Source organism: Myripristis murdjan, chromosome 8, assembly GCF_902150065.1.
Source record: "Myripristis murdjan chromosome 8, fMyrMur1.1, whole genome shotgun sequence".
NCBI classification, from domain to species: Eukaryota; Metazoa; Chordata; class Actinopteri; order Holocentriformes; family Holocentridae; genus Myripristis; species Myripristis murdjan.
In genome coordinates this window covers 7,045,417-7,058,071 of record NC_043987.1, presented here as the reverse complement: position 1 = coordinate 7,058,071, position 12,655 = coordinate 7,045,417, and the positions used below count along the sequence as shown (strand labels likewise).

At 43.1% G+C, this 12,655-nt stretch overlaps 1 protein-coding gene across 1 annotated transcript in view; it reads left to right on the top strand.

Annotated features, from left to right (window-relative positions):
- llgl1 (LLGL scribble cell polarity complex component 1) overlaps positions 1–12,655 on the top strand; it is a 43,320-nt gene that overhangs the window by 10,962 nt on the left and 19,703 nt on the right. The window contains exons 3-6 of the mRNA XM_030058361.1: positions 7,679–7,760; positions 7,885–8,045; positions 8,853–8,999; positions 12,291–12,453. Coding sequence (XP_029914221.1) covers positions 7,679–7,760; positions 7,885–8,045; positions 8,853–8,999; positions 12,291–12,453 — 553 coding nt within the window. The remainder of the gene's footprint in view (positions 1–7,678; positions 7,761–7,884; positions 8,046–8,852; positions 9,000–12,290; positions 12,454–12,655) is intronic.

Here is a 12,655-nt window from a genome sequence, read left to right as displayed (position 1 = left end):
AATGCCCAAACTTAAGGATGCTTAGAGCAGAGTTGGAGGAAGAATGAAGACAGCAAGACAGGACCAAAAAAAACAATGTCTGCTTTGATTGAATACCAGCTTTTGCAGTGTTTTGTTGTTGGTTTGAGAGTCAAGTACGCCTGCTTCTCCAAGTCTGGCTCCATCACGGTGCAGACCGACCGAGTAGGGACGAGAGGGGGAGTGTGGGAGGGATTGCGGGACTGGCTGAGGGGGTGGATGCAAATGGGAGCGGATTGTTTCTCTAGTGGGTGGGTGGAGTTGTTTGGCTTGTCTTGTCATTGACTGCCATTTGCCAGACTTCTGAAATGTTTGTGTGTGTTTGTTTGTATACGTGTGTGTGTGTGTGTGTGTGTGTATGTGTCGGGGGAGGAAAACTAGCTAGAGAAAGTGCCCGGAGATGATGACTCAAAAAGTTCAAAGTACTTCAGCTTGTGTTCCCTGATGCTTGATAGTCAAACTTTTACTCTTCTTCTTTTGTTATTGTTTTTTTTTTTTTTTTTTTAACTTCCCATTTTCTTTGGCCTAGATTGTCTCACTCTCTTTGTGGTTGCGATTGTCGCTTTCATCCGAACTTCAGTCTAGCTATCCGTCCTTCCTGTCCATCCCTATCTTCTGTCATTTGTGTATGTGTGTTGGTGGGTGTGCTGACTGTTTAGTGTGTGTGTGTGTGTGTGTGTGTGTGTGTCTTGGTCGGCGTGCTGACTGGTGTGTGTGTGGAGGACAATGCCGTCTGTTTGTCTGTATTCAGACCGTGAAATCGCTTTATCCTCGCTAACGCTCACTCTCCGCATCGCCGGGCAATCACACTGGTGTGTGTGTGTGGGTGTGAGTGTGTGTGTGTGTGTGTGTGTGAGGAAGAGACAGTGATTCAGTGGTTATGAGTTACTGTAGGCCCCCATTGTGTGCGTTTTAGGGTCCTCTGGTGAGCAAAGCAGCAAATCTTTGCACGTTAAATACAGTGCAGTTTGATGAACGGTTTCCTTGGACAGATCCGCGTTGTGTCATTCAACAGGTTGTTCAAGGATTTAAGTCTCGTGGGGGGGCGTTGGGGTGTCGGGCTAATCCATGTCTCCTGTCTCCGGTTCCTCTGGCCAAGTAGCCCCTTGTTTATGGACCTTTCATGATTTAGGGATAACCTGGAATATTTATTTCCAAACTGTATCAAATACACTGCAGAAGATTTCCATCTTAAATGATTTAGTGTCATTCGCTCCTAAAAATAGTGTTTTTCCAGTGTTTTTCCAATACAGCTTCAGCAGTTTTTCTGGTAACACATAAATATGTTGGAGCAAGGCAGATCTGCACAAGAAAATTCTGGTAACAAGTTGATTAGCATTTGAAACGGCTGGGATTATCTCATCTCACTTGCAGATTTTTTTTTCACTTGATTTAAGAAAATGAAGACTGAATTTGAGACTAAATTACTCGTGGGGGTGGAGATTTTTTTTTTTTTTTTGCAGTGTCCACCCTTTTCATCCACAGCCTTGTTTCCGTCCCCGTGGGTTTGCTGAGTTTGATTGACTGCCTCTCTCGCTGATGTTATGAGATAGCCTATTGAGTTTCTGTGGTTCGTTTTCTCATTGATGTTTAAATCTATATTTCCAAACTGTACTGAGGAAGCTTGTTTATTTACTGCTTTGAGTCATTGTTTCTGTGGCTTTGCAGAGTATTGACTGGCGGCCCTCAGTCTCTGTTTTGATGGTTTTATGTCCTTGAGCCTCTCTGTGGCTGTAGTGAGTGTTTTAGTGTTTAAGCTGTGGAAGAGGGAAGTCTCTGATGTTCTTGCTGAGGCATCCTGGGAATTTGTGGCTGTTCACTTTAATCTCTGACATATCTTTCTTTTTATCTCTCTTTTATATAGGCTATGATATAAGGCGTGTGATTTATGGCATGTTTGCATACGTGTGTTATAAATGGGCATAATTAATCAGTCCCTCAGCTTGTTAGAGATGTGATTACGACACAAAAGTAGGGAAATGGAAAACTCCCAGTAGAAATGAAGAGTAGTGTTATATCTAAAAAAAAAACCAACAACAACAAAAAAATGGAAAAACACAGCCTGGGGTAATGAGCGCAGACATTCAACAAACATTCATCTCCTTGACTTTTTTGATTATTGCCCTGTGCTGGAGTTGAGGTAGTTTTTGTTGCTCATGTCAGCCTTTCCATTACTGTTACATGAGTGTGTCAAAATGATTTGGGTACATGCAGGTAAGTGGATTGATGTTTCGGTCAGAGAAACCTGGAGTGATCCCTTAATGGTTGGAAACTAGAACAGAACTTTCAAAAATGAAAATAATTTGTAAACGGCAATAGTAAGCCAAGCAGGTCCACCTGTGGTTTGACGCATTACCTCGGGAGCTAAGATTTTCTTTGGGAACTATTTCCTGCCAAAGATCACAAGCAATCTGTCCAAATTTATCCCCAGAGAGTATGAATTTGAAGCAGATAGATGACAGTTTGAGTGCTACAAACAAATCCATTCAGCTCCCTTGTACTGGGTTGGCTGGAGACGGGGTCGATCTTGGCAAACTGGAAACCAAATCACTCAGAAACTATCTGGATGGATAGATCGCACAGCTAAAAAATATCTTGTTTAGTTCTTTGGGTGAGCGCTTCCTTTAAGATTGCATTGTTAACTGATGCTTCAGTGAAGGTCTATGCAGACTAGAGGCAAATTGACAAGGCTGTGTGTGTGTGTGTGTGTAAGTCTGGGTGGGTTTTTTTTTTGGTTTGTTTTAAACACATTAACCAGGGATGTTAATGTGTGTTCTTATTTAAAGTAACAGTCTCCAGGAATAGTCACAGGGTGAGCGGGGGTGACACACATTTACACATTTGTGTCAGCCCATTATCACTGAAGCTTTGTACTGTTGCCCGCTGAACAGCTCCCCACGGGTTTAGTGCTTAACTCAAGAGGATACACACACACACACAGTCACAGTCACACACTCACACACACATGCATATTGAGACTATAGCAAGAGGGACTCCATGTACAGCTGTCCCCCGTGAGGAAGTGATGATATCACCACCAGGGAATTCCTCCACCAGCTGTCATTCTTGACATCACCATGATCCGAAAGTGTGTGTGTAGGTGATTGGTGGGCCAGCTACTGTATGGTTACATTTTGTTTTCTCTCAGCATCTATTTAAATGAGGGAACTCCTTACTCCATCTTTCCTGTGTTTTTTCTGTTGCTCCGATCACAGCCTGGCTTGAAAAATTAGATCTTGACAGCCTGCCAAATCTATTCATTTGGGGTTGTGTGGAACTGAAGGCTGAGATGGCAGTGGCCTGTTCCCTGTCAGATGCAACATACTTTGTTGACGCCTGCCAATTGTAAGGGTTGTTAGGTTTTGGGGTTAGTGGATCGAAATGGTTACAGGGTGTCCACGTGTCCTTGTAAAAAAAAAAAAAGCTTGAACTAGCTATTGGAGATCCTTTTTTTTTCACCATGAACAGTACTAGTAGGACAGTATGTACTGTAGTAGTACATCTTCTTCCTTCTACGAATCCATTTCACAAAAGAACCACTGGACTTAATGTCCCTTTTCAATAAATTTGCTGCTGCTCTGTCTCTTACACTGCCTGTTTTTACTTACACAGATCTTTCATTAGCTGTGCTCAGTTGCTGATGGGCTGTTTTTGTCTTCTGTCTTTGGTTTTCAAATTGGTCTTGAATTCAATTACAGATAGCAGTAGAAAGGTCTTCAGATTTCACAGATTTGTGTTTTTGAATCCTGGGGACACTGTGTACTGCACCCAGCACCCAATAGCGCCCATGTACTCCTTTATTCTCACTGTGGTTTGAATTAGAAAATCTGGGCTCTTGATTACAACATGTTTCCTCTCAGGTTGAGAGAGATGGAGATAAAAGTCTTAAACAGTTTTAATAGTTTAACAGTTTAAACAGTCTAATAGTGCTGCATCTCTTCTTGTTAGCCCGCTTAAGTGAGACAGGGAATAGAGACAGACGGAGAAATAGACAACAGAGGCTGTATATATTTATGAAGATGTTAGTTAAGACAGAAGGAGAAAGCAGACGCATAGGGTGGGAGGAAGGAGAAGAAACCATATCTGTCTTTTGTGATGAATAAGTTGTGGGGTAAGGAAAAGGCCGAAACACACACAGACCACTGCTGTCCATCTGTTCCTCTGTCCCTCTTGCATTTCTGTAACGCAGCTGTAGAGCTCTGATTTTTTTTTCCCCCTTCTATGCATCACACTTACTTTCTCTCCTTCTCAGTTTCCTTACTCTTCTTTCTAGCACAGCTGTAGACCTTTTTCCCCCTGCTATTTCTCAGTTTCTCTCCATTCTTCTGTTTCCCTCTGCTCTTTCCAACAGCTGTGGAGCTGTTCCTCCTCACACTTTGTCTCCCTTACTCTCTTGCATACTTGCAGTTCTCAAATCCTTCCAACACAACTACGCAACACCTTTTCCTTGTGATTTTGCGCTCTCACATTACTACGTGGTTTACATCTTAAGTTACAAGGAAGGAGGAGAACCCTCCAAAATCAAAGGTGTTTTTTGTGTTTTCCTCTCGCTGTCTGATTCTCGTTTGTTCACTCCTGTTTGGCTCTCTTTGTCTCCACTCCTCCCCTCATTTATCTTGAGGTGCTTTGGCAGTTCATGACCCATGACTAAATGTGCCTCTCTAATACACTCATTTAAAAACACACACCTCCACCTCCTCCTGTCTAAGGAATGTGTTACTGCAGTGAATAAAACCTGGGGACAGGAAGTGACAACACTTAGGAATTCCAGTATAATGCACTGCTGGGCCTCTGGGGAATTGATGTGGGGAGGGATTTAAGGAGGGAGAAGGAAACAGGGAAGGGATGAAGGAGGGAGAGGGAGGAGAAGCCTGGATGGAGGTAGAGAGGAAGGAGATCAGGAGGGAGTGCTGGTATATTTCTCTGCTGAGCCTCCTGGGAGTCAGAGCAGGGCCAGGAGGAGGCACTGGGAAAGGGTAAAGACAGAAAGTAGAGAGGGAGATGATGGGAGTTCAAGAGCTGAGAAAGGAGAGGATGGAGGAATATCTGTATGACAGCTTCCCTGAACCTCCTGTGGGGTACGAAGGATGGGTTGAAGCAGGATGAGAAAGAGAAGAGCGGAGTAGGAAAGATGGGAGGGAGGGACAGAGAAGTGGCAAAAATAAGTGGAAACAGTTTCCTGGGTATTGACAAGGGGATTGAGAGGAGAAAGTATAAAGAAAGGAGAAAGGCAAATTTAGGAATTTAGGGAAGGGGATGTAAGTAAGGGTTGGAAAGATTGGGAATAACACCTCCCATTGGGCATGATGGGGAAGTGGATGTAAAGAGAGAGGAAGAGAGAGAGGGAATATAAAAATTCTTTAGACTTACGGCTGGGCGATAATTTTACTGTCTGTCAGTAGAATCATATTGTGATGATGCGGTGACTCTGGGATATTGTAATAGTAGCTGTGTAAAAAACAAAACAAACAAAAAACCCTACTAAAGTTGAGTATTGCAGTAATTTTTTGCAATACTGTAATATTGTTTCCGCATTTTCTGACATCTACATTTTAGTCCAGTGTGTTAAGTGCACAAGAATTGGATTTTTTAAATTCAATTGTGTTAAGCCAGTCTGTCATTGAATTTATCATATTGTATATGTGCAATTTATTAGTCTAAAGTAGTGATAACATTGGTAAACTTTATTGAAAAACTGATTTAGAAAAATCATGCATCATCATTTTAAGGAATAACGAGTTTTGTGTGACATTGCACCTAATGTTGTCATTCATTTCAGTGGCATGAATATTAATTTGTCTACTTTGCATGCTTTTCTATCCATAGGTATGTTGATATTGGGGAAAAAAATCCTTGGCCGAAAAAAAAAAAAGAGAGATTAATTTGAGTGGATGTAGGAATACAGAAATGAGTATGGATGAGGAGAATTAGCTCTGTACACACCGTCACGAACAAACATGAGAACTCCCCAGATTTCCTCTTATCATTATACATTTTTAATCCACATGCCTACAGGCTTATGTAAGCTGCGCGCTAAAGTGTGGCAGCAGAGCTCACAAATGTGTGTGTGTGTGTGTGTGTGTGTGTGTGTGTGTGTGTGTGTGTGCACTGATTCTCACTTTAGCCTAATTTAGCCTAGTTGTTATGTACATGGCGTCACAGTTCTTGAGTGAAGCCTGTATTTTTTTTTTTTTTTTAACAGCTCTGCTTCATTTACAGGGCTAATAAAAGGAGGATTCTGTAAAGATTACTGCTGATTATATGTACATGCACAGACACACACAGTGGGTTTTGCGTTAGTGCGTCATCTGGTGTTTGTAATTGCTGTGAGCTTGCCTTTAGTGTACTAATTTCTCCTCTACTATTACACTAAACTAAAACCAGGAGACACAATCTCCTGTTTTTATGACTCTGAGAATAGGCAGTTTGACCGCCCTTGTAGTCTCTCCCCCCGACTCCCTCACACAGTCTAATTCCCCATGTTTTCTCTTGGAAGACTAAGTTCTGAAGGATAAAAAGAAATGTCTTAAAATATTCCTTTCAGCCTGCCAGGGTGTTTTTGTTGCTTTCTGCTTTCTGGTTGATGCTGATGATGTTGATGCTGTGGGCAAGCTGAGGCTCACAGCATCATCATTGTTGTCTCTGAGGCCCAGTTGCTGTACTACATGCGTGCAGTGTTCTTTATGGGTCTGTGCTATCTACAGAATGTGTGGAGATGCCCGTTCAAGCTGCCTGTAATTCAAATGTGTGTGTGTGTGCATTTGTATTGTCTTTGATTGCCCCCCTTTGAGCCACTGACCTCGCATATATGCAGTCCGTCATTTCCTAGGCATTTATCCAAAGCATCTCACAGTGGCATGAATGTGTACATTTTTAGCATGGGTAACCCCAGTATCAATTGAACCCCCCTAATTTTGGCATTATTGGTTTGGCAACTAGGAAAGATCCCTGGAGAGAACAAGAGAGTGATTTTTTTTTTTAGGAGAAATGTGTAAATTATCCTAATAGGTTGTGTGTGTGTGTGTGTGTGTGTGTGTGCGTGCGTGCATTCTTGATAGCGAGAGTACTTCTTTCCATAGAGCCAGGGCATGACTCAGCAAGATGGCAAGAAGAGTGAGGAGTACGTGTTTGAAATGCAGCAGAAAACCAGAGAACAACCTCCTGCAGTCAGCAAAGAGAGCATGACAGATCTGTGTGCTTGCTAAAAATGGTGAATTGCACCCCAGATTATTGACCATGGCTACATGCGTTACTCACAGGTTTTCAGCACATTTGTCATTGCAATCTGTTTGAATATGCCGAAGAGCTCCACATGAAACTCTATCTGTTCAAAATCTCACGGCTAGTGACACAGCTGCAAGTATTTTCTTCCTGTATAGAGGAAGCGAGGCCCACTTTCTCCATTTTAAGATTGCATTGCAGACTGGAATCGAGACCCTGCTGTGTTTGTTTGTGTCTGCCCTGCGGCTGCCTGACACACGTACCGCTCTGGTAGATTAAATTTTTCAGGGGATTTGGCGTATTTGCCGGCTGTGATGATTTTTAAAAGGCCTGAAGGATTGTGCCGGCACAGAACACCAGAATGCGAATGGCGCAGACCCAAACATTGCACTGTATGTTAGTGTTTTGTGTTGCGTTTTCCTCAACCAGCTCTTTCCAGCTATGGCGCCCCCGGTGTGGAGTTCACAGGACTGCACAAAGACACCACTGCTGTCACACAGATGCACTTCCTGCCTGGACAGGTAAGGGCCACGCAAGTAATCACTGTCTTGGATATTCTTGGATATTCTATACACTCAATACTTTGAGTTGAGGTTAGATGACGCTGTTGATGTGTGATGTCGTGTCCACCTCGCTCTGTGATAGGGCCGTCTACTGTCGCTGCTGGATGACAACACGATTCACCTGTGGGAGCTGGTGGCCGGGCCCCCCAGAGAAGTGGGAGGGGTTAAGAGAGAGGGCATGGTGTGCCTGCAGGAAGTCTGCAGCTACAGCCTCCCAGGGAGACCGGGCATTGAGAGTTGCAGGTACATTAAGGGCCTGTTTGCTCTTCTTTCACTCCATCTGTTTATTCCTGTGTTTTTCTATCAGTTTGTATGTTTTTCTCAATCTGCAGGTTAGCTGCACTCACTTTCTCTCTGTTTATCCTTGTTATCTGTATGGGACATCATGCTTAAACTATCTCCTGGAGAATGTCAATGAGAGCTGCACTCTTATTTTCTCTGTTGCAGTGTGCCTCTGTATTAAGCATCCATTGGAGCTTCAAACACTGCAGTTTTGCTGCTGATTATTGCAAACATGTGGTTGCAGCTTTTCCAGTTTAATTGCTCTTAAAGAATAACATGCTGATGCATTTTTTTATCTGTCTGTCTGTCTATCTATCTATCTATATAATGCATGACGTACTATACATAATCACATAATCACAATCTATTTTTTCCCCACAAAGTACAACTTGATCTGTGCCAGGGACACATTGCAGCACCAGACGTCGTTGTTTAAAAAGCTGCTCTCAAACGCCGCTTCCGTTATGAGGAATTAAAATGTGTAGCCCCTTGGCATTGCTGTAGTAAATACTATGATCTTGTTTTTTTTTTTTTTTTTTTTTTTTTTTTTTAAGTTAATTTGCATTACCTATTAGTAGGGCTGGATGATATGGACAAAATCAAATATCACAATAATTCGGACTGAATACCTTTATTGATATTCAGACTATAATTAAGGGATGACGTTCAGTGTTTTCACAAAATATCTGCACAGTGAGATTTCTTTTTGACGAAAAAATCATCCGTGATGTGGGTATGATATCATCCCTGTCCTCCTCTCTTCCCCAGTGCCACTCGGGTGACAGTCCTCCTCCTGCTGAGGTCATGTGAGCTGCTCTGCGTCGGGACTGAGGGAGGGGGCGTATACTTCCTGGATTTGCCACGCCTTTCCCTGAAGGACGGCCAGACGCTGCTCCAGGACCAGGTCACGCAGAGGTGAGGGAGCGGTGAACGGGGAGTGGGACCTGAGCTGGTGTATCTGTTTGTGTGTATGGCAAAACCATGAGTTGATTAATTGATTAGTTGATTAGGAGAAAATTAATAATGTATAATTTTGATAATCAGTTGTTTCTGTCAGACTAGGAAGCACATGTAATCACTTACGCCTCTGCTAATGTGCTATGAATGTTTATCATTATTTTTTACACTTATAGACTAAGGGGTTAATTGATTACAGCCCGAATGGTTATAGCCTGAATGTGATTAGATCAAATATCATTAGGTTCTATTGATAGAATCAGGCCAGTGGATCATTGTAGAGATCTGCTGTGTACATAATGAAATATTCAGCACTTGAGCTTAGTGAGCAAACCTGCTTGGGAGTGTATTTTGATTCACTCTCTAAGCCGCTTGTTTGCGATTCGTTCAGGTCCAAGCCTGTGCGCTGTGAGATTGGCGAAGCTACGGCATGAAAGAGTCCTCCTCTCTTCTTCCAGCTCAACATCTCACTTGCTGACTTCTCTCTTACTCTTTCTCTCTCTTCTCCATCTCCCAGTCACAGTATGGGTCCTTTTGAACATTAAACACTCCTGTTTCCTCCACTCATACCTCCAGCTGGGCATGTCGGTAACTCTCACACACGCAGAGACAAATATCCCCCCTGACCCTAGCAGCAGTAGTCTGGTCAGGCTTGTGTAGCTCAGGGACCATGAGAACGCTCAGATCTTCCAGACTCTGTTTTGCGAAGTGAGGAAAGAGTGAGAGAGATCCTATAAAACCAGAGGAAAATATTCACTGTTCCAAGTCAAATCAGACTGAGTAATACATGTTTTTTGAGTTGTTGGGGGTGAGGACCTCAGTTATATATGCAGTTACATGTGTCTTTTGTTTGAAATGTGTTTGTCCAAAACTACAGTTTGCAGAAAAAAAATAATTTGTCTGGATGACCTCGGTGCATTAGACATAATGGACATTCAACAACATATAGTGCCATGAACACATGCTGCTACACAAGGTCCTGGGACAATGAAACCTTATATTTTAATGCCAGCAGGACAACCAAGGACAGTAGACAATGAACTATACATATTTTTTAGAAAGGCATCCTACCACTATGTACATTCATGCAGTGTGGTGTGCAGTAATCCGCTGCTTTGTGTGAGTGTAGCAACATACCATGGGATCTACTTTTCATGGAAATGCATGAAATAATTTGTGAGCATCATGGAGCGTGGACACAATGTTTTGTTATTGTATAGACCAGAAAACCACACAAATCACTAAAATTTTCTCTCATGAAAGTGCATGCTTGAGTTGAATCTAAACCAAAAGATCAACTGCATTTACGTGTTGATCCATCGTAAACAAAATCTGTAGTGTGGTTTCCAGTGCAACTACAGCAAAACTAGTAACTTTTGATTAGTAACTAATTAATAATAACTTATAACTAACTGCTAATTGCCCACTTGACATCCGTTGCACTCCTGGTTGGCCTTGAAGGGGCTTCCCTCTCTCTGTGATCATTCCCAAGATTTTTTTTTTTTTCCATTTTCCCCTTTTTTTTAGTTTCTTGGATTTTCTGGGGAGGTTTTTCTTGCTTGCTGTAAGGGTTCAAGTCAGGGGTTGTTGTTTTGATTTCTATAAACTGTGGGCCTGCGAGACTGTGATCAACAGCTCTAAATTAACTTAATCTGGAGTTTCCACCTTTCTGAGGAATTATATTTAATTGTTAGATGATTGAACGTACGTAATTGCCCACGTCTGTATTTTTGTCCACGGTACTGCCTTTCTTGCTGAAATCTACTGTTAAGCACACTGGTAAACACTGGAAGCTGTGTTCCCGTTGTGTTTCCTCTCTCTTCTGCTGTGTGAGTGTCTGACTGGTCAAACCCCTCATTAACTGGGCTTGTTTAGGGAAGTGGGTGGAATTGAGGCCTAACAAGGGCCCTGATAAGGCTCTGTGTGTTTGTGTTTGTGTGTGTGTGTGTGTGTGTGTGTATGTGTGTAAAGAAGTGGAGATTTTGGACAGTGAGGCTTTGTGCCGGCTGCCAAAACGCGGTGTTCCGGTCGGGGAAGCGTTTTAGCCGAATCTCCAATACACACACACACACACACACACACACACACACACACACATTACCGGGGCTCTGCAGCAGGATGCCGGATTCCCTAAAAATACCCGTGGACAGAGAGACAGAGACAATGGAATACTTTGTTGGGAATGTTTCTGCCTCTGTGCATCCGGAGAGGATCTTCCTCAGTGAACCCTACCAAAGCAGTTAGGCTAGATGTGTGTGTGTGTGTGTGTGTGTGTGTGTGTGTGTGTGTGTGTTTGAGCCAAGCAGACGATCTCTTTTGGGTTGGTTCTGCTTCATCTGCAGCCAAGTGCCCAGAGAGCTGCCACTGCTCTCCAGTCCCTTGTCCTCCTGTCTCTCTTCTTCTCCTTTCAGTCCATCTGTCCTCCTCCACCTTTGTGCTCCTGCGCTGCCTCCTTTCTTCTCCTTCTTTCCCTTGGTTTCCCTGTCTCTCTCTCCTGCTGTAGGGAATCCTCTGACATCTCGAGGGTGTGTCCTGCTCCACATTCCACCGCTGCCTCGGAGGAATGTCTATTTCCGACGGTCCACTAGCGCAGCTCCTGCTTGTTGTTGTTGTTGTTAGAGGAGCAGCCAGTGCCAAACACAAAAACTCAAATAGTTTTCGACTTCGTACAGATTGTTTGCGCTCTGTTGAATCATTAGGCCTGTGTGGTTGAACTTTGTAATTTGAGCTTTGTAATTCACCTGCACTCTCGACCTCCTGTTTTTCACTTGCCAGCTGTATTCTCAGTATCCATAGATCTGTCCTTCGTTCTTGGCATCACCTCAGTCTTTCATGATGTGTAAAGCCATATCTGGAGGTCAATTCTTTCATGTCCAACCAAAACAGAAAAAAAAAACCAAAGTAATAGTAAATATATCATCCCCCATGAATAATGCAGCCCCACCTCACTGCTGCTCAGTAACAAATTCAGAATATCACCTTGTTTTGACTGTAATTGTCTGCCCTCCTTTGGGTCAAATGGGGTAATTTTGTGAATGCTGGAAAGCAGGAGTGAGATGCTTCATTTCAACATGTTTCATCAAAATGCGATCAGCGGTGTTGGAGAAATTGTGCGACGGATGAATGCACAAAGGAGGGAGTGAATGACTGGCCCAGTGACCCAGTGAGATTAGATTTGATCATCTAGTTTTTCAATCCTCTGAAGACTACAGGTGCGGGATCATGGATAATGTTGTTTTTTTGTTTCAGCCTGCCAGAGGATTACAGATGTGGAAAATCTCTGGGGCCGGTGGAATCTCTTCAGGAACACCCCCAGCAGCCAGGGAAGATTCTGATTGGCTACAGCCGAGGACTGGTGGTCCTATGGGATTTGAGCACGCGACATGCCAACCACCTCTTCCTGGGCAAACAGGTACCTGATTTACCACCAGAGTTTATTGTTGATGGATTAACCTTTTTCCTGGCAAGTCTTGATTGTGAAACCCTCATGCTCTAAAAATGACCTCATAACTTTGTTAGATGGATTGTTTTGCTGCCTTAGACTCCACAGGATTTTTGGAAAAATAGCCAGACAGGAAATGGAGAAATTATATGGAAGGTTTTGTGCTTTATAC